A 21986-nucleotide genomic window follows, 5' to 3' on the forward strand; every position below is an offset into this window, starting at 1 on the left:
AGTTATACAGACAGGTAAACTAATACGGTCACTAGTGGGGGGGGGAAGAGGAAGTAGGAGAGGGAGAGGGAGAAGGAGAGGGAGAGGGAGAGGGAGAGGGAGTGGGAGAGGGAGAGGGAGAGGGAGAGGGGGAGAGGGAGAGGGAGAGGGGGAGAGGGGGAGAGGGAGAGGGAGAGAGGGGGATGCAGAGGCTACTTGAAGTTTGAGAAATCAAATTCACACTGCTGGGTCATTTCGGGTCAGGACTATCATGTTTAATTGTCAACTCGGGCAAAGGGCACAATTGTCAGAGGTAAAAATGCAATAAAATGTCAAAGATACCACTGAGCTCGTGAGCTCACTAAAGATTGTACATCAAAAATATTATGTTATCTGCAAACAATGCACAGAATTACTTCAACACATCAATTTAAAAGCACGACAAGTGTTATTTACAGAGATTATTCTCCCAGTCATAGCAAAGGAGCAATTTATTTTTATGTGGAAAACAAATAAATAAACTTATGAAAAAACAAAAATAAATTATAGAAATCTATTGAAGTGTCTTCAAATAAATTACTGCAATCAATTTCAAAATATTTTAAAAGGACGATATTCAAGGTATTCATTTTATACGCTGGAATCTTCACATTACAGCAATTTGATTGTCATTACATAATTTCCATGATCTTAAATAAATCTGATTTATGACACATCTAATCCGGAAAGATTGTCTTTGTAATTAGTTGTGGCAGATGTATCATTATGTAGACGGCGGCACGGTGGCGCAGAGGTAGAGTTGCTGCCTCACAGCGTCACAGGCCCAGGTTCCATCCTGACCTGCGAGTGCTGTCTGTACGGAGTTTGCACGTTCTCCCCGTGACCTGCGTGGGTTTTCTCCGGGTGCTCCGGTTTCCTCTCAAATTCCAAAGGCGTACATGTTTGTAGGTTATTTAGTTTCTGTAAAATTGTCTCTCGTGTGCAGGATAGAACTAGTGTACAGGGTGATCATGGTTGGCGTGGACTCAGTGGGCTGAAGGCCCTGTTTCCCTGCTCCATGTCTAACCTAAGACATTTGTGGAAACATTGTCAAATCTCAACATCGGCTCGGTGTGAAATTCTGCTGCCACACTCTCTCCGAACACGGCTGTGTAGGACGTCTTGAGAAACTCAATGTAGTTCTGGATGCTACGATTCTGATTCTCAGATTGTTCGAGGCTGAGTTTCAACTCCTGAAGATGCATCTTATGGATCCCGTCAGCCTGAGGAAACAAGAAGCATACCTTGAGCTTGGGACCAAAATGATTCTTCTGTACGGCTGAAGAGGCCAATGATCTCAGGCTACAGTGATACTGTGCGGCACGGTGGCGCAGTGGTAGAGTTGCTGCCTTATAGCGGCAGAGACCAGGGTTCGATCATGACCATGGATGCTGTCTGTAACCAATATACTGTAAATGGCTCGATTGTAATCATGCAGTCTTTCTGCCGACTGGTTAGCAGGCAACAAAAGCTTTTCACTTCCCTCGGTACATGTGACAATAAATTAAACTAAACTAAACTAACTAGTCCTGCCGATCTCTATGCAGAAAAAAAGTATTTCACCGTACTTTGGTACACGTGATAATGAAGAAACCATTGAACTTTTGAACTTGCAGATGAGTCCTGAGATGGGTCTGTGGCCCCCTATTCACAGAGAGACACGTCATGCCGACAAAGCACTCACCCACTCCTTGTTCTGTTGAAGCTGTTTCCGGTCTTTTGTCTTCCGATTTACCTCTGATTCAAGTCCAAGGATCCTGTTCTGAAAAGCTTGCTCCCTGGCTAAGGCCTGTTCTTTCACCTCTCTGACCTGGGAAAGGGAGGGAACGTGAATCATGAATGAGGAAATGGAAAACAACCAGAAAGGAAGGGGACTCTTTGGACTCACACAGCCATGCCATTGAAACAACCAACGGGTACGGAGAACTTATTATCGCCCAAGACACCAGGTGGCGCCACCAGCACTGGCTGCCTCGTCAATGGTCTGTCTGTCCTTTCTTCCGTTTTTGTTATTTTAACTATGTGATAAAAGTATGTTTTAGTGTTTCTTGGTTTGTTTTATGCGGGGGGGGGGAGGAGGTGGGGGAGGGGGAATTGGGGGAAACTTATTTTCAATCTCTTACCTCGATGGATATGCGATTTTTCTCTGCATTGGAGATACGAGATTCTCCGTATTGGAGATGCACTGCGGCCTAACATCGAGGAGTTAGCGGCCTTTCCTGGGGTCCGGCCCGGCGTTTCAAGCCGCGGGCGCGGTGTGGACTTTAACATTGGGGGCTGTGATCCTTTGCCGAGGATCGACTGTGGAGAGCTCCAACCGTGGGGCCTGTGGACTTTAACATCAGGAAGGCCGGGGTCTCTGGTAAGTAGAGGCCAACTCGGGAGCCCCAATGTCGCAGAGTGAGTTTCGATCTGTCCCGACTTCAGACAATCAGTGTGAAGAAGGGTCCCGACACAAATCTTCAGCATTCCGTGTTCTCCAGAGATGCTGCCTCACCTGCTGAACTACTCCAGCACTTTGTGGTTATCTTTAGTATAAACCAGCATCTGTAGTTCTTTGTTTCCACGTTATTATCACCCAAACTTTACTTATGCACCAGAATGTCTACAGATGGGGGCTGGGCAGTATGGGTCCGTATTACTTGGGGAGTTTAGACAAATTGGTTTGTGGTCTTAACCAAACATACAGATCCTCCAGGATATCGACAGCGTAGACGTTGACACAACCTGATGGGGTAACTCAGCGGGTCAGGCAGCATCTCTGGAGCACATTCACGGGTGACGTTTCACAGAGTGCTGGAGTAACTCAGTGGGTCAGGCAGCATCTCTGGAGAACATGGATGGGTGACGTTTCACAGAGTGCTGGAGTAACTCAGCGGGTCGAGCGGCACGGTGGCGCAGCGGTAAAATTGCAGCGCCGGAGATTCAGGTTCGATCCTGACTACGGGTGCTGTACTGTACGGAGTTTGTACGTTCTCCCTGAGACCTGTGTGGGTTTTCTCCGAGATCTTCGGTTTCCTCCCACACTCCAAAGACGTGCAGGTTTGTAGGTTAATTGGCTGGGCAAATGTAAAAATTAAAAAAAATGTCCCTAGTGGGTGTAGGATAGTGTTAATGTGCGGCGCGGACCCGGTGGGCCGAAGGGCCTGTTTCTGCGCTGTATCTCTAAATCTAAAAAAAAAAAAATCTAAATCATCTCTGGAGGACATGGACAGGTGACGTTTCACAGAGTGCTGGAGTAACTCAGTGGGCAGGCAGCATCTCTGGAGGACATGGATAGGTGACGTTTCAGATTGATTTGTAGGGGGTGGGGAGAAAGAAACCTGGGAAAGAGGAGGGGCCGGACAAGACGTGGCTGGTAAGTTGTTGGTATATATGACAATTAATACTCATTAATTTTTGGTGACCTATTCCTGCTTTCTATTTTCCCATGTTCTTTGACAAAATGTGCAGGTTGAATATTCTAGCACCAATCACCAACATCTGGGGAATTTGGGGCTATATTTCAGCCTCCCAATAGCAAACTGCATCCTCGTGGCAACTCCAACAGCCTGACCGCGGGAGAAGACGGCAGGGAAGAGAAAAGGACATTCTGGCCTTCCATCACAGTGAGGAGGGACTGGAGGTGACTCACTGTGATGGATGTTTCTTTTTGTTTGGTGTTAGTTGTGATTGTATGTGTTATTGCATTTTTATCGATTTTTATTGATTAATCTTATTGGTCTTATTGTTCAACTGGGTTGCTTTTAAATGTGCTATACAAATAAAATTGACTTGACTTGACCAGCAATCCCCGAACATTAACACCAACCTACACACTAAGGACAATTTTGCAATGATACCAAGCCAATTATACCTACAAATGTATGTCTTTGGAGTGTGGGAGGTAATCGGAGAACGTACCTGAGAGTGATCAGCCATGATCGCATTGAATGGCGATGCTGGCTCGAAGGGCTGAATGGCCTACTCCTGCACCTATTGTCTATTGTACAAACCCCAAACTTTTTGTGTACAGTTCAATGTGGGTATCACTGTACATAAGCACAACATTATGCACCAACATTAGGCTCCAAGAGAAAGATTAATGTTCTCCAGAGAGGGAGAACCTTTTTACTGACATCCTGCAATGCAGCTTCCAGCTGCCGACTCAGCGCGGCAGACTCCATGGACCGTGCTTGAAGTTGGCGTTGCTCAATGAAACCGCTTCTTCTCGTTTCACTATTGTCTCGGTCAGCTCTTGGTTCTGTATGTCAACCTCCTTTAGTTTCCTTAGATCAACAACAACCACCAAAATTCTTTGGTCGACTCAAATAAAACAAGCAGGGCTGTCTAAATGCAGTTGCACGCGTTCTGAGCAAAGCCAGAAGAGGCCTACGAGAACGTTGCTGGGGATGACCGGGTTAACGTATGAGGAGCGTTTGATGGCTCTCGGCCTGTGCTCGCTGGAGTTCATCAGGTCGATGGGGGGGGGGGGATCTCATTGAAACCTACCGAATAATGATAGGCCTCGGACGTAGAGTGGATGTGGAGAGGATGTTTCCAGTAGTGGGAGAGTCTAGGACTAGAGCGCACAGCCTCAGAATAAAAGAGCATACCTCGAGAATGAGGAGGAGGAATTTTAGCTGGAGTGTGGTGAATCTGTGTAGTTCATTGCCACCAACGGCTGTGGAGGCCAAGACATTGGGTATTTTTCAAGCGGTGATTGGCAGGCTCTTGATAAGTAAGGGTGTCAAAGATAACGGGGTTGGGAGGGAAAGGTAGATCGGTGGAATGGTGGACAAATGTCCTCATTCTGCTCCTACGTCTTATGGTCTGATCTTATCTGCGTCCATCACCACTCCTGGCAACGATTGGCATGCACCAAATGAAGGTATTCCCAAGAATCCTCTCCAATACTTCCCCAGCATCGGCATGAAGCTCAGCTGCCTGGAATTTCCAGTGTTTTCCCTCTTTCCCGTCTTACACAAAGGAACAGCACTAGTTACACCACAGTTCTTGAGAACTTTGCCTGTGCTCAGAGAAGATATAAAGGTCTTCCACAAGGCCCCGGCTATTTCCTCTCTTTCCTCTCTCAATAACCCGGGGGTAGATCCCGTCAGGCTCTGAAGATCGTGTGGAAAAGAACTGCAGATGCCGGTTTACACCGAAGATAGACACAGAATGCTGGAGTGACCCAGCGGGACAGGCAGCGCCCGAGGTTGGGATTGAACCTGGGTCGCTGGCGTTGCATGGCAGCAACTCTACCAGCTGCATCACGGTGAGGCGACACTTTGTCTGACGAGCTTATACAGTGAACAAAATGATCAGAAAACGGCGGAGCTGTTACCAAGAGAGAACATCCAAGGCCTTCTGTAACGTGTGCTTCTCCTCCCTCAAGGAGTCCAGCTTTTCCGAAGAGGATTTCACGCTGTAGATCTGGTGACTGGACTGGAAGATGGCAACAGTTAGAGCACTTGTAAAGTACAAGAGATTTTTCAGGAAGACGCACAATCTATTGTTGAAATTACCAATAAACACCCACCGAAAACGATAGCAAGCCACACTGCCAAACAAGGTGAATCGGGCACACACACAACAATAATAAAATGGAGTGCACTTGGAAAACCAAACGACGATATTAAAAAAAATTATTCCACAAAATTTAGTGTGATGTTTTTGGAAACTTGGAAGGCGGCATAATGGTAGAGTTGCTGCCTCACAGCGCCAGAGACCCGGGTTCGATCCTGACTATGGGTGCTGTCTGTGTGGAGTTTGCATATTGTCCCCGGGACAACATCCCAAAGAGGTGCGTGTTTGTCGGTCAATTGGCAACTCGTAAAATTGCCCCTGGTGTGTAGGGAGTGGATGAGAAAGTGGGTAACATAGAACTAGCATTCTCTGAAATCTCACTCATTGTTGTCGGGGATTGCATTCAGTCATTGAGAGGTGCACCATGGAAATAGGCCGCCCGGCCCAGAGTCCATGCTGAACATCTACCCCCACCCCTCCCCCCCACCATTTACACTAATTCCACACGAATCAAATCTACCACTCATATGTACACAAGCAGCAATTTACAGTGGTGAATGGGTGTTCAATGGTCACGGGGGACTCGGTGGGCCCAAGAGCCTGTTTCCACGCTGCATCGTTCAATCAATCAATTCAATTAATTAACACTGCCGAATAGTGGGACAGTGATGGTGGGGCAGTGGTAGAATTGCTGCCTTATAGCATCTGAGACCCGGCTTTGATCCTAACTACGGGTGCTGTCTGCGTGGAGTTTGTACGTTCCCCCTGTGATCAGATTTTAGATTTAGAGATACAGCGCGGAAACAGGCCCTTCGGCCCACTGGGTCCGCGCAGCCCAGCGATCTCCGCACATTAATACTATGCTACACACACGACGGACAATTTAATTTTTTTTTTTTTTTTAAACATTTTGCCCAGCCAATTAACCTGTACGTCTTTGGAGTGTGGGAGGAAACCGAAGATCTCGGAGAAAACCCACGCAGGTCACGGGGAGAACATACAAACTCTGTACAGACGGCGCCCGTAGTCAGGATGGAACCCTAGTCTCCGGCACTGCATTCACTGTAAGGCAGCAACTCTATCGCTGCGCCACCGATCATGTGGGTTTTCCCCAGGTGCTCCTGTGTGTGGACTTTCACTGGATGCTCTGGTTTCCTCCCACATTTCAAAGACGTGAATAGACACAAAGTGCTGGAGTAACTCAGCGGGTCAGGTAGCATCTCTGGGGAAAAAAGAATGGGAGACGATTTGGCAGGTTTGTAGGTTAACTGGCTTCAGGTAAATTGTCCCCAGTGTGTAGGATAGAACTGGTGTGAACAGGTGGTCGGTATGGACTCGGTGGGCAGAAGGGCCTATTTCAGTTTAGAGATACAGCGCGGAAACAGGCCCTTTCGGCCCACCGGGTCCGTGCCGACCAGCGATCTCCACACATTAACACTATCCTATACCCACTAGGGACAATTAGCCTACATACCTGCATGTCTTTGGAGTGTGTGAGGAAACCGAAGATCTCGGAGAAAACCCACGCAAGTCACGGGGAGAACATACAAACTCCGTACAGACAGCACCCGTAGTCGGGATGGAACCCGGGTCTCCGGCGCTGCATTCGCTGTAACGCAGCGACTCTACCGTTGCACCACCGTGACCGCCCACGCTGTATCTCTAGAGTAAACTAAACGCAGCAAAGTGCCATGTTCAAGACTCCAGATAAGTTCCATGTTCAAGACAGTAGCGAGGAAATGCTGGGCAGGGCAGAGGAGGGACTGGACTGAGTACATCCATCCACCAACTAATGCCACCTGCATTAGCAAGAGCACCTTCACCAGTGTTTTGGACAAATCAGAGAGGCCTCGCTTGCCAAGGTTCTTGCTAAGAAGCTGTTCCTCACAGTCATGTAGCCTTTGTTCAGCCTCTCTCAGCAGCTTGGGAAAGGCTCTCAATCCCTTCAGATGACCTTCCATTGCGCCCTTCACCTACACAGTGACCGGTGGTCGGCGAGGCGGAGAAAGGGGAGATGGGGAAGAAAATAGGGGGATGGGAGGAAAGGGGGGGGGGGGGGGAAGAGGGCAAAGAGGCGGATGAAAAATAATTTGTTGTTAAATGAGTGAACCCGTGAGGACAACTTCAATGAAGGGATCGTCACAATGCAATGTTCTAAATACATGTTCATGGTTTAGGAGCAGAATTAGGCCAGTCTACTCCACTATTCAATCATGGCTGATCTATCTCTCCCTCCTAACCCCATTCTCCTGCCATCTTCCCGTAACCCCTGATACCCATATTAATCAAGAATCTGTCAATCTCCGCCTTGAAAATGTCCATTGACTTGACCTCCACAGCCGTCCGTGCTTTATTTCGGAGACAGTATCTTTGTCATTGGAGAAACATTGCAGAAAATGGCATCGTAAAACAGTATTGTTCTCGTCATCCCTCTCTTCCATCGACTTCGTCTACACCTCGCGCTGCCTCGGCAAGGCCAGCAGCATAATCAAGGACCAGTCTCACCCCAGTCACTCCCTCTTCTCCCCTCTCCCATCAGGTAAAAGTTACAGAAACATGAAAACTCACACCTCCAGATTCAGGGGCAGTTTCTTCCAAACTGTTATCAGGCAACTGAACCATCCTATCACCAACTATAGAGCAGTCTTGAGCTACTATCAACCTCATTGGAGACTCCCAGTCTACCTTTAATGCGAACACAGGGAGAACGTACAAACTCCCTACAGATAGCACCCGTAGTCAGGATCGAACCTGGGTCTCGAGCACTGTGAGGCAGCAACACTACCGCTGCGACACCGTGCCGCCCTTTCTAATCAAAGTTTGTACAAGACGCACTGATCCAAAATGCTAACTGTCCAGAGACACCGCCTGAATTCCAAGTACGTGCTAAAATTTGCTGATTGTAAGTGTTAAAAGCTATTAAGCTTGATTGTGAGTTTCAGAAGCGGCCAGGGTTAACGAACAGCAGCCAAATCACACGTCTGGAAACCCATGAATCACTCAGTCATGCTGCATGTTGCAAAGGTGAAGCATGGCTCATTAACAATCCCCTTTAGAATGGAATTAACTACCTTACCGAACAGCATGACGAATCAGTTTGAATGCACCAAATTGGCAGGACTTGAGGCCCTAAACTATAGGGAGAGGTTGGACAGACTAGGACTTTATTCCTTGGAGTGCAGGAGGATGAGTCATAGAGTCATAGTGATACAGCATAGAAACAGGCCCTTCGGCCCAACTTGCCCACGCCGGCCAACATGTCCCAGCTACATTAGTCCCACCTGCCAACGCTTGGTCCGTATCCCTCCAAACCTGTCCTATCCATGTACCTGTCTAACTGTTTCTTAAATGTTGCCATATTCCTTGGTTTAACTACCTCCTCTGGCAGCTTGTTCCATACACCCACAACCCTTTGTGTGAAAAAGTTACCCCTCAGATTCCTATTAAATCTTTTCCCCTTCACCTTAAACCTAAGTCCTCTGGTCCTCGATTCACCTACTCTGGGCAAGAGACTCTACCCAATCTTTTCCCCCCATGATTTTATACACCTCCGTAAGATCTTATAGACGAGGGATGATCTTATAGAGGTGTATAAAATCACAAGGGGAATACATAGGATGAAAGCGCAGAGTAATTTACCCCAGGACAGGTGAATCAGGAACCAGAAGACATAGGTTTAATAGGAACCTGAAAGGCAACTTTTTCACACAGTGGACGGTGGGTCCCAACTCAGAACATCCACTTTTTGGTTTAGTTTAGTTTAGTCTATTGTCCGGTGAAAAGCTTTTTTATTATCTGCTATCCAGCCAGCGAAAGGACTATACATAATTACAATCAAGATGTCCACAGTGCAGGATCAGGTGTATAATGTTCAGTGCAAGATAAAGTCCGGTAGAGACGGATTCGTTGGAGAATTGGCTGGGCGGCACGGTCGATCTTGACTACAGTGCTGTCTATACGGAATTTGTACGTTCTCCCTGTGACGTGCGTGGGTTTTCTTCGGGTGCCCCGGTTTCCTCCCACACTCCAAAGACGTGCAGGTTTGTAGGTTAATTGGCTTTGGTGACTTGTCCCTAGTGTATAGGATAGTGCGAGTGTACAGTGTGATCGTTGGTTGACGTGGACCCAGTGGGCCGTCGGGCCCGTTTCCACCCTATATCTCTAAAGTCTAAAGTCTTGAGATTGAGAAGAGATTAGTTAGTGTAAGGAATAATGCTGTTAAAGTAGAGATTTTAAATATCATATCATATCATATCATATATATACAGCCGGAAACAGGCCTTTTCGGCCCTCCAAGTCCGTGCCGCCCAGTGATCCCCGCACATTAACACTATCCTACACACACTAGGGACATTTTTTACATTTACCCAGCCAATTAACCTACATACCTGTACGTCTTTGGAGTGTGGGAGGAAACCGAAGATCTCGGAGAAAACCCACGCAGATCACGGGGAGAACGTACAAACTCCTTACAGTGCAGCACCCGTAGTCAGGATTGAACCTGACCCTCTCCATCTGAGTGATAGCAGATCCACTTCTGGGACCACCAGCACCATCTGATTGGCTTTTTTTGTGCCTCCATGGATGCTGCCTGACCGTTGATATCTTGTGTGGGAAGGAACTGCAGATGCTGGTTTACACCGAGTAAGGACACAAAATGCTGGGGTAACTCCGCGGGCCAGGCAGCATCTCTGGAGGAAAAGAATAGGTGCCTTTTTGGGTTGAGGCCCTTCTTCAGTGTTCTGTTTTGTTATTTATGGGCCTGTTCCTCTCATTCTCATTGTCACATGTACCAAGGTACGGTGAAAAGCTCTTTTTGGGATCTGCCATCCATTCAGCAAAAAAAGATGTCTACAGTGCAGGATGAAAGCTAGTACATGTGATCAGCTGTTTAAATGGGCCACGTCAGTCACACCCACTGCCTGGTTCCCTCGGCCCTGCTAATGTTTGCCTTGCTAACATCGCCATGCAATTTATTTCCGAAGGTTACTGTCAAATTCACTCCCTTCACCCTTTCAGGCGGCGATTTCTGGAGAATAACAAATATTCCCAAATTTTAGGGAAATTAGAGTGCGATTATTAAACAATTTTACTGATGCATGAAGGTTAAAAGACTCAGGAGCAGAATTAGGCCATTCAGCCCATCGAGTCTGCTCAGCCATTTGATCATGGCTATTCTATATTTCCCACAACCCCATTCTCCTGCCTCCCCCCCCCCCCCCCTCCCCTTCACCAAGACCTTTGACACCCTTGCTACTCACAAACCTATTAGTCTCTGCTTTAAAGGTAGCCATTATCCTGGCCTCCACAGCTATCTGTTGCAATGAATTTCACAGATTCATCACCATTTGTCTAAAGGAATTCCTCCTCATCTCCATCCTAAAGCTCTGCCCTTTTATTCTGAGGCTGTGCCCTCTGGTCCTAACCTTTCCCACTGCTGGAAACATTCTCTCATAATCCGCTCCATCTAGGCCTTTCATTATCCGGTAGGTTTCAACGAGATCCCCCTCATCCTTTTAAACGCCAGTGAATACAGGCCCAGAGCCATCAAACATTCCTCATACGTTAACCCAATCTTCCCTGTAAACTTCCTCTGGACCCTCTCCATCTGCAGCACATCCTTCTGCAGATATGGGGCCCAAAACCGCTGACAATATTTCAAATGTTGATCAGTTCATAAGTGATAGGAGTGGACTTGGGCCTTTGGGCCCATCCAGTTTACTCCGCCGTTCATTCATTGCTGATCTATCTCTCCCTCCTAAATGTGGCCTGACCAGTACCTTATAAAGCCTCAGCACTACCCAGTGTTCTGGAATAGATTTTTGAGTCATTCATAAAAAGCATTTGAGAAATTTCCTGTGTCCATTGGCCCAGTAAAGTGGAAGAGAAGACCTAAGAACCTCCTTTGAGTCTGAATATTAAAAGGAAAATTGCACCTTTAAATGCAAGGAGCAGTTGAGGACTTACCTTCTGTTTTTCTGAGTCTCCCAAATCTCTTATCCGCCTACTTTCTACCGCTGCCTTTCCAAGACCAGCCTTCAATTCATCGGCTGATGTCCGTAAGAACAGGATCTAATATTGGTAGTGACAAATATAATTACAGTGACAAATATAATTATGTTCAATAAACTTCTGTTAGTCTCCACAACACTACTGATTGACAAATGCAAGTTTCAAACCATATTCTATATTTAATACACTGCTCCTGGAAGAACAAAACTACCATTTTATACTACATTAAATAATGGAGAACATGATTCCTATTGTGAGACAAAGTGTTGGAGTAACTCAGCAGGTCAGGCAGCATCTTTGGAAGAGACGGATATGTGACGTTTTGAATTGGGACTCTTCTTCGCACTCATTCCTGGAACCTATCCACGTTTTCCAGAGTTGCTGTCTGACCCGCTGGGTTACTCCAGCAATTTGTGTCCTTTTTTGAAAACCAGCATCTGCAGTTCCTTTCTCCGCCATTCTTGATACTACCCAAGCTCAAAGTGCGACTGACCAATCAGATCAAGCCGTTTACATTTGGATATAGTTTAATACTTGCAAGAAGTTAAACTGAATATCAAAATTCAGGTATGCACGCAAGAGTTTCCTGATTTTCTTTTGTTGGTCGAGCTGGGAAACTTTCAACTGGATCCATGACAACCTTGTAACGTGTGGGAAGGAATTGGATATGCTGGTTTACACAGGAGATAGACACAAAATGCTGTAGCAACTCAGCGGGACAGGCAACATTCCCTGGATAGAAACAATGGGCGACGTTTCCGTTCGTGACCCTTCTCCCTCGACCTAAAACGTCCCCCAATTCCTTCTCTCCCAAGATGCTGCCTGTCCTGCTAAGTTACTCCAGCATTTTGTGTCTACCTTCGGTGTAAACCAGCATGCACTGTTCTTTGCTATACGTGCAAGGAGTCACTTCAGCCTACGGTGCAGATTAAAGTCTGAAGAAGGGTCGCAACCCGAAACGTCACCCATTCCTTCTCCAGAGATGGTGCCTGTCCCACTGAGTCATTCCAGCATTTAGTGACGACTTTACAACGGTTGGCTTCTGAGCTTTAAGGGATTTCCTCATAAGTAGCTGGGCTTTGGCTGAATAAATGTTTATTACCCGAGTTTCATATTGCATAGCAACTTCCTCCAGTTGTTTGGCTTTGGCTTGGAGCTGCATCAGTTCAGTTGCTGTTATTGCTGCTCTGTCTTCCAAAGCTGTTAACGAGGCCTGCGAATGACAACATCATCGCATTATTTTCGAGTTTCTGTATCTCACAGCTGCTGTGACAGGCCAGTGACTGAATAAAAATACAGTGGAGACCTCTATCCAAATAAGAAGAACGGTCCCGATCCGAAATATTACCTATTCATTTTTTTCTAAAGATGCTGCCTGACCCGCTGAGCTACTCCAGAACTTTGCGTCTACCTTTTTAGTTTAGTTTAGTTTAGAGGTGAAGTCCAGAAACAGGCCCTTTGGCCCACCGAGTCCGCGCCGACCAGCGATCCCCGCACACTAACACTATCCCACACACACTAGGGGCAATTTACATTCATACCAAGCCAACGGTTGTCAAGGGTTATGGGGAGAAGGCAGGAAAATGAGATCAGGAGGCAGAGATCAGACATGATTGAATGGCGGAGTGGACTCAATGGGCCGAATGGCCTCATTCTACTATAACCTGTGAACTTGAGAATTAAGTTCATTTTCTATGGAGTGGTCTGCTGGAGCAGCAGCATCTGAGCGGCGGAGGGGAAGAGACTCGACAAGCTGGTCAGGAAGGCCTGGGTTGCCCCCTCGACTCAGTGCAGGTGGTGGGAGAGAAGAGGATGATGGCAAAGTTAACATCGCTGCTGGACAACGACTCCCACCCCATGCAGGACACTGTCACTGCACTGAGTAGCTCCTTCAGTGACAGACTCCTTCACCCCAAGTGCGTGAAGGAGAGATATAGGAGGTCCTTCCTTCCCGCTGCTGTGAGACTGCACAACCAGCACTGCTCCCAGCAGACGAGTCAACAGTAACAGTTAAGGAATGCACAGTAAATTGATGACAATTTATCCTTGTCTTTATTTTTATTTATAATGAATGATCTCTTGCTATCCAATTTGCTGCTGTAACACTGTAAATTTCCCCGGTGTAGGACAAATAAAGGAATATATTTATTTATTTATTATTTATTTAACCTACAAACCTGCACGTCTTTGGAGAGCGGGAGGAAACCGAAGATCTCGGAGAAAACCCACGCGGTCACGGGGAGATCGTAAAACTTGGTATAGACAAGCACTTGTAGTTGGGATCGAACCTGGGTTTCAGGCGCTGCAAGCGCTGTAAGGCAGCAACTCTACCGCTGCGCCACCGTGCTGCCACTGACACCAATTCCTGACGTCACGTTGAGGATCATTTCTTTGCGGGGGGGAGAAAGCCACATGTAGGTCTCTGCAGTGTGAAATGTTCTGGCTAAGAGTACAGTAAATCAGTGGCTCCTCTTAGAGTGGATAAACGTAATACAATTTAAAATAATGTGGGAAACGAAGCCAAAGATTAAGAATTGACTTGACCTCGACTTCCTGAATATCACCACGAAACAACAGCCCAATTCCTACAAATTGACATGAAATGCCAACGGAAACCGTCCACTAAAACTGTAATGGTCTCAACTTAAGACGAAAGAAACTGTAAAAGATTATTGAACATCGTAAGGGGCGCAGCAGTAGAGCTGCTGCCTTACAGCGCCACAGACCCAGGTTCGATCCTGACCACGGGCGCTGTCTGCACAGAGTTTGTACGTTCTCCATGTGACTGCGTGAGTTCTCTCCGGGTTCTCCGGTTTCCTCCCACACTCCAAAGGCTAATTGGCTTTTGTTAAATTGTAAATTGTCCACATTGCGTGAAGGATAGCGTTAGCGTGCGGGGATCGCTGGTTGGTGGGCTGAACTGTATCTTTAAACGAAACTAAAAGTATTTATCCCAGGGGTAAGGGAAGCTAAAAATTAGAGAATCGCATATGACAGAAAAGAGCTCCTTTAGCCCATCGTAATCATGGTGATTATGATGTCCATCAATGCCAATCCCATTTACCCGTATAAGACCCATAACCCTCTACTTCTTTCCTCATGGGAGAAATGGGTGCACATTGGGGCGGAAGGGGGGACAGAAACGAGAGAGGGGTTATTAGTTAATAGTTACTTAATGTTATTTATTAACCTCAATAGGCTACTTGGTAAGTGGTGGTATGGGACAGATGGGAATGGTCTGAGGGCCAACATAGGAGTGAAGGGCCGAATGGCCTCCTGCCATGTTATTGAGAAATTTGAGAAGGTTTCACAATTGTGCGGAAGAAATGAAGTAAATAAGAGCTTTTATGGGGATTTTTCACCCAACGAGGATGTGAATCTGTGGAATTCTCTGCCACAGAAGGCAATGGAGGCCAATTCACTGGATGTCTTCAAGTGTGAGTTGGATATAACTCTTCAGGCTAACGGAATCAAGGGATATGGGGAGAAAGCAGGAACGGGGTAATGATTCTGGATGATCAGCCAGGATCACATTGAATGACGGTGATGGCTCAAAGGGCCGAATGGCCTACTCCTGCACCTATATTCTATGTTTCTAAATAGACAATAGACAATAGACAATAGGTGCAGGAGTAGGCCATTCAGCCCTTCGAGCCAGCACCGCCATTCAATGCGATCATGGCTGATCACTCAATCAGTACCCCGTTCCTGCCTTCTCCCCATACCCCCTCACTCCGCTATCCTCAAGAGCTCTATCCAGCTCTCTCTTGAAAACATCCAACGAACTGGCCTCCACTGCCTTCTGAGGCAGAGAATTCCACACCTTCACCACCCTCTGACTGAAAAAGTTCTTCCTCATCTCCGTTCTAAATGGCCTACCCCTTATTCTCAAACTGTGGCCCCTTGTTCTGGACTCCCCTAACATTGGGAACATGTTATCTGCCTCTAATGTGTCCAATCCCCTAATTATCTTATATGTTTCAATAAGATCCCCCCTCATCCTTCTAAATTCCAGTGTATACAAGCCCAATCGCTCCAGCCTTTCAACATACGACAGTCCCGCCATTCCGGGAATTAACCTAGTGAACCTACGCTGCACGCCCTCCATAGCAAGAATATCCTTCCTCAAATTTGGAGACCAAAACTGCACACAGTACTCCAGGTGCGGTCTCACCAGGGCCCGGTACAACTGTAGAAGGACCTCTTTGCTCCTATACTCAACTCCTCTTGTTACGAAGGCCAACATTCCATTGGCTTTCTTCACTGCCTGCTGTACCTGCATGCTTCCTTTCATTGACTGATGCACTAGGACACCCAGATCTCGTTGAACTCCCCCTCCTCCTAACTTGACACCATTCAGATAATAATCTGCCTTTCTATTCTTACTTCCAAAGTGAATAACCTCACACTTATCTACATTAAACTGCATCTGCCATGTATCCGCCCACTCACACAACCTGTCCAAGTCACCCTGCAGCCTTATTGCATCTTCCTCACAATTCACACTACCCCCCAACTTAGTATCATCTGCAAATTTGCTAATGGTACTTTTAATCCCTTCGTCTAAGTCATTAATGTATATCGTAAATAGCTGGGGTCCCAGCACCGAACCTTGCGGTACCCCACTGGTCACTGCCTGCCATTCCGAAAGGGACCCATTTATCCCCACTCTTTGCTTTCTGTCTGTCAACCAATTTTCTATCCATGTCAGTACCCTACCCCCAATACCATGTGCCCTAATTTTGCCCACTAATCTCCTATGTGGGACCTTGTCGAAGGCTTTCTGAAAGTCGAGGTACACCACATCCACTGACTCTCCCTTGTCAATTTTCCTAGTTACATCCTCAAAAAATTCCAGTAGATTTGTCAAGCATGATTTCCCCTTCGTAAATCCATGCTGACTCGGAATGATCCCGTTACTGCTATCCAAATGCTCAGCAATTTCGTCTTTTATAATTGACTCCAGCATCTTCCCCACCACTGATGTCAGACTAACTGGTCTATAATTCCCCGTTTTCTCTCTCCCTCCTTTCTTAAAAAGTGGGATAACATTTGCTATCCTCCAATCCACAGGAACTGATCCTGAATCTATAGAACATTGAAAAATGATCTCCAATGCTTCCACTATTTCTAGAGCCACCTCCTTAAGTACTCTGGGATGCAGACCATCAGGCCCTGGGGATTTATCAGCCTTCAGTCCCATCAGTCTACCCAAAACCATTTCCTGCCTAATGTGGATTTCCTTCAGTTCCTCCATCACCCTAGGTTCTCCGGCCCCTAGAACATTTGGGAGATTGTGTGTATCTTCCTCAGTGAAGACAGATCCAAAGTAACGGTTTAACTCGTCTGCCATTTCTTTGTTCCCCATAATAAATTCCCCTGCTTCTGTCTTCAAGGGACCCACATTTGCCTTGACTATTTTTTTCCTCTTCACATACCTAAAAAAACATTTGCTATCCTCCTTTATATTATTGGCTAGTTTACCCTCGTACCTCATCTTTTCTCCCCGTATTGCCTTTTTAGTTAACTTTTGTTGCTCTTTAAAAGAGTCCCAATCCTCTGTCTTCCCACTCTTCTTTGCTATGTTATACTTCCTCTCCTTAATTTTTATGCTGTCCCTGACTTCCCTCGTCAGCCACAGGTGTCTCTTACTCCCCTTAGTCTTTCCACCTCTTTGGAATAAATTGATCCTGCAACCTCTGCATTATTCCCAGGAATACCTGCCATTGCTGTTCTACCGTCTTCCCTGCTAGGGCCTCCTTCCAATCAATTTTGGCCAGCTCCCGCCTCATGCCTCTGTAATCCCCTTTGCTATACTGTAATACCGACACTTCCGATTTTCCCTTCTGCCTTTCCATTTGCAGAGTAAAACTTATCATGTTGTGATCACTGCCTCCTAATGGCTCTTTTACCTCTAGTCCCCTTATCAGATCAGGATCATTACACAACACTAAATCCAGAATTGCCTTCTCCCTGGTAGGCTCCAGTACAAGCTGTTCTAAGAATCCATCTCGAAGGCACTCTACAAACTCTCTTTCCTGGGGTCCATTTCCAACCTGATTTTCCCAGTCTACCTGCATGTTGAAATCTCCCATAACCACAGTAGCATTACATTTTTGACACGCCAATTTTATCTCCTGATTCAACTTGCACCCTATGTCGAGGCTACTGTTTGGGGGCCTATAGATAACTCCCATTAGGGTCTTTTTACCCTTACAATTTCTCATTTCTATCCATACTGATTCAACATCTCCTGATTCTATGTCACCCCTTGCAAGGGAATGAATATCATTCCTTACCATCAGAGCAACCCCACCCCCTCTGCCCACCTGTCTGTCTTTTCTATACGTTGTGTACCCCTGGATATTCAGTTCCCAGCCCTGGTCCTCTTGTAACCATGTCTCAGTGATCCCTACAACATCATACTTGCCCATGACTAACTGAGCCTCAAGTTCATCCACTTTATTTTTTATACTACGCGCATTTAAGTACAACACTTTAACTTCTGTATTTACCTCCTCTCTCACATCGTTCACAATTGGCCCTGCCCTTAATTTCTTTTCCGCTCTAGAACTTCTGTTCCCATTCTTCCGAGAGTCTTTTGCAATATCTCCTGTATTCCCTTTTACCTCATCTTCATATTCACAATTTGTTAACCCCTCCCCCCCACTACTTAGTTTAAAGCCACAGGTGTCACACTAGCAAACCTGCCTGCCAGAATGTTTGTCCCCCTGCTGTTAAGATGCAACCCGTCCCTTTTGTACAAGTCACCCCTAGCCCAGAAGAGATCCCAGTGGTCCAGAAATCGAAATCCCTGCTCTCTGCACCAGCCCCTCAGCCATAAATTCATACCCTCTATCTCTCTGTTCCTGGCCTCACCAGCACGAGGTACCGGTAGCAGTCCAGAGATAACCACCTTCGACGTCCTACTTCTCAGTGCTTTTCCCAACTCTCTAAACTCCCGCTGTAGCACCTCCTTCCTCTTCCGCCCGACGTCATTCGTGCCCACGTGCACAACGACTTCAGGTTGATCGCCTTCCCTCACTAGGATTTTCTGAAGCCGGTCTGTGATGTGTTGAACCCTGGCACCAGGGAGGCAACAGACCATCCTCAAGTCCCTCCTGCTGCCACAGAATCTTCTGTCCGTCCCTCGGACTATGGAGTCACCGACCACTACGGCTCTTCCAGACTTCGGTCTCCCCTGTCGAGTATCCTTGCCAACAGGTCCGCCACTCGGACTGGAAACGTCTTCTGCCCCGACAGTTCCCAAGAGGGTATACCTATTTGCAATAGGCACAGCCACTGGGGTCTCCTGTAGTCCACGTCCACTCCCTCCTGAAACAGTCTCCCACCTTCGCTCGACCTGGACCCTTGGCGTGACAGCCTCACAATAGGTCCTGTCGAGGAAACTCTCGCATTCTCGGATGGCCCTGAGGTCATCCAACTGCCTCTGCAACTCCACCACACGTCCCTTCAGGAGCTGCACCTGGACACAGTTCTTGCAGGTGTAGCTCCCAGAAGCTCCAGCGACGTCCCTGTCTTCCCACATCCTGCAGGAAACACACCGCACCAACTTTTCCGCCATCACCTTGTGCCTATAACCAGCCTATAACCAGCTCTGGCTTAAATACATATGGCACCCTTTGTCAAAGGCATTAATACGAAGTGTCTCAATTCGAAATGTCACCCATTCCTTCTCTCCTGAGATGCTGCCTGACTTGCTGAGTTACTCCAGCATTTTGTGAATAAATACCTTCGATTTGTACCAGCATCTGCTGTTATTTTCCTACAATACACACAGGGGGATATCTCACAAACGTATAATCAACATGCAGAAGCAACAAATATATTAGATATGATCGTGGGAGGCTTCTATATTGACCCAGGGATAATCCAGGGAATGGAAAGTTATGGACGATTTTCCCGCAGATGAGATTAGTTTATCTTGGCATCATGCTCGGTACAGATATTGTGGGCCAAAGGGCCTGTTCCTGTGCTGTACTGTCCTATTTAAAAAAATATATATCACCTTTCATGTTCCAAGGTGCTAAAACTAAAAAAGTAAAATTAAATGCCTCTTAATTCCAAAAGAATTTCGAGTTTAATTGTTCTACTGAACCTTTAGTTGTGCATTTTCCATTTGGCGACTGGCCTTTTCCAAACCGGTGGCATGCAGTTTGTCCAGAAGGTTGTGGCTTGTCAATTCGGCTCTCTCTGTGCCTTTCCTGAGCTGTTCCTTTACGGCATCCATCCTCCTGTTGGGAGGGGAAGGTGCAATAAACTGAAGGGTCAGCTTTAAAGACGGAAACTTTCAACGAGCGCACATTAAATCACACACAGAAGTAGCACACGACACAGGGTCTGTTTCCGCGCTCTGTCTCTAAACTAAGAACTGACAGTAAATCGGATGACAAATAGCTGCGTGTGGAGAATCGGTGGACCCACACCGCTGAGAGCAAGGAAGGTTGGCTGGAACATAGGTGGACCCGGCATGGGGGCTCGGCATGGGGCCACCAAGATGGAGGGGGACTCGGTTGGGGGCCACGAGCGGCGGCAGGCCTGGTTCACCGCTGCGGGCAGAAGACAGGACTGTTCAATGAACTTGATGCAACTTTGTCAGCACCAGAAACATGGCGGAACTTGTGTGCCACCCAGGTGAGGCCTGCTGTATGATTTTGCCGGGTTGTATGCAAAACAAAGCATGTCTCTGTACCTAGGCACAGGTGGCAATAAAGTATCATCGAATCAAAAAGTCACTGCAATGGAACCGAGATTTACAGAAACATAGCAAACCTTAAGTCAGGTCGACACAAAATGCTGGAGTAACTCAGCAGGTCGGGTAGCACCTCAGGAGAGAAGGAATGGGTGACGTTTCTGGGTCGAGATCCTTCGATCAGTCTGAAGAAGGGTCTCGACCCGAAACGTCACCCATTCCTTCTCTCCCGAGATGCTGCCTGACCCGCAGAGTTATTCCAGCATTTTGTGTCGACCTTCGATTTAAACCAACATCTGCAGTTTTTTTCCTAAACCTTAAGTCAGCTGAACTCACCTGGAGAGTGAGATAATTTCAGTTTCTAATTGGGCCTTGCTGTCAACTGCAACTCTGTACTGTTTGCTCCAGGTATCAACGGTCCCGTGTGCCTCGAATAACTTCAGTTCCTAAAGAGAGAAGAGTCACATCGAGGAGAGAACACAGGGTCATTTTGAGAACAGACTGAGGGATGTGAGGTCCCAGGTCTGATCCCTGTTGTTATGGCACTACCAAGTAGGATTATGAAAAGTAAAATGTAGACGCAAGGAATTGCAGACGTTGGAATCTTTTTCCCCCCAAGGAAGGACCCAAGGGTCCTGAGAGCTTCTTGGTGGGGAATGGAGGTGCAAAGGGACTGGCACCCATAATATGGATGAGGCAATGGGGGCTAGGAGGATAGTAAAAGCTTTTTTAGGTATGTGAAGAGGAAAAAAATAGTCAAGGGAAATGTGGGTCCCTTGAAGACAGAAGCAGGGGAATTTATTATGGGGAACAAGGAAATGGCAGAAGAGTTGAACCGGTACTTTGGATCTGTCTTCACTGAGGAGGATACAAACAATCTCCCAGATGTTCTAGTGGCCAGAGATCCTAGGGTGACAGAGGAACTGGAGGAAATCCACATTAGGCAGGAAAAAGTTTTGGGTAGACTAATGGGACTCAAGGCTGATAAATCCCCAGGGCCTGATGGTCTGCATCCCAGGGTGCTTAAGGAGGTGGCTCTAGAAATTGTGGACGCATTAGGGGGGCGTGGCTGTGTTCTGCAGCTGCGGCCCACCGGCAGTCTCTCCGTTTTTTTTTTGTGTTTTTTTGTCATTGTCGATGTTAAATGTACGTTTTGTTTTATTTTTAATTCTGTGTATGTAGGGGGGTGGTGGGGGGGTTGGGGGAAACCTTTTTTTAAATCTCCTCCTCAACGGAGATGCGACCTTTACCGTGTCGTATCTCCGTTCGCGCTACGGCCTAACACCGTGGAGTCGGCGGCCTCCAGCTGGGATCGACCTCAAAGACTCCGGTCGCAGGGCCTGGACTTACCATCTCGGAGGCTTCGGCCATGGGCCCTGCAGACCGCAACATCGGGAGTTCGCAGGTCCCTGGCTGGCGACCGGCTTTTGGGAGCTCCAGCCGTAGCAGCTTCGACCGCCCGGAGCACGAGGTACGATCAACCCGCCCGCAGGCCCTTCATCGCCCTGCGTGGCCCGGCCGCAGCACTTTACATCGCCCGGTGGGGGCTCAGGACTTTCATCGCCCTGCGTGGCTCGGCCGCGGCATTTTCCATCGCCCGGTGGGGGCTCAGGACTTTCATCGGCCTGCTCGGCTCGGCTCGGCCCTGGGACTTTCCATCGCCCGGTGGGGGCTTCAAGGGGTTGGTAGCCTCGATCGCCTCGTGGCGCCACGGGAGAAGAACGAGGAGGAGATA

General features: G+C 47.3%; 1 protein-coding gene across 1 annotated transcript in view; it reads right to left on the minus strand.

Annotated features, from left to right (window-relative positions):
• Positions 1 to 549: 549 nt before the first annotated feature.
• Positions 550 to 21986, minus strand: part of LOC144598254 (protein BCAP-like) — a 52798-nt gene continuing 31361 nt past the window's right edge. The window contains 10 exon segments of the mRNA XM_078408174.1: positions 550 to 1024; positions 1026 to 1241; positions 1703 to 1828; positions 4125 to 4204; positions 4207 to 4286; positions 5345 to 5445; positions 11494 to 11598; positions 12641 to 12751; positions 19658 to 19793; positions 20588 to 20697. Of these exon segments, the coding sequence (XP_078264300.1) occupies positions 929 to 1024; positions 1026 to 1241; positions 1703 to 1828; positions 4125 to 4204; positions 4207 to 4286; positions 5345 to 5445; positions 11494 to 11598; positions 12641 to 12751; positions 19658 to 19793; positions 20588 to 20697 (1161 nt within the window). The 3' untranslated portion in view covers positions 550 to 928.

This window comes from Rhinoraja longicauda, chromosome 11, assembly GCF_053455715.1.
Source record: "Rhinoraja longicauda isolate Sanriku21f chromosome 11, sRhiLon1.1, whole genome shotgun sequence".
Taxonomy (NCBI): Eukaryota; Metazoa; Chordata; class Chondrichthyes; order Rajiformes; family Arhynchobatidae; genus Rhinoraja; species Rhinoraja longicauda.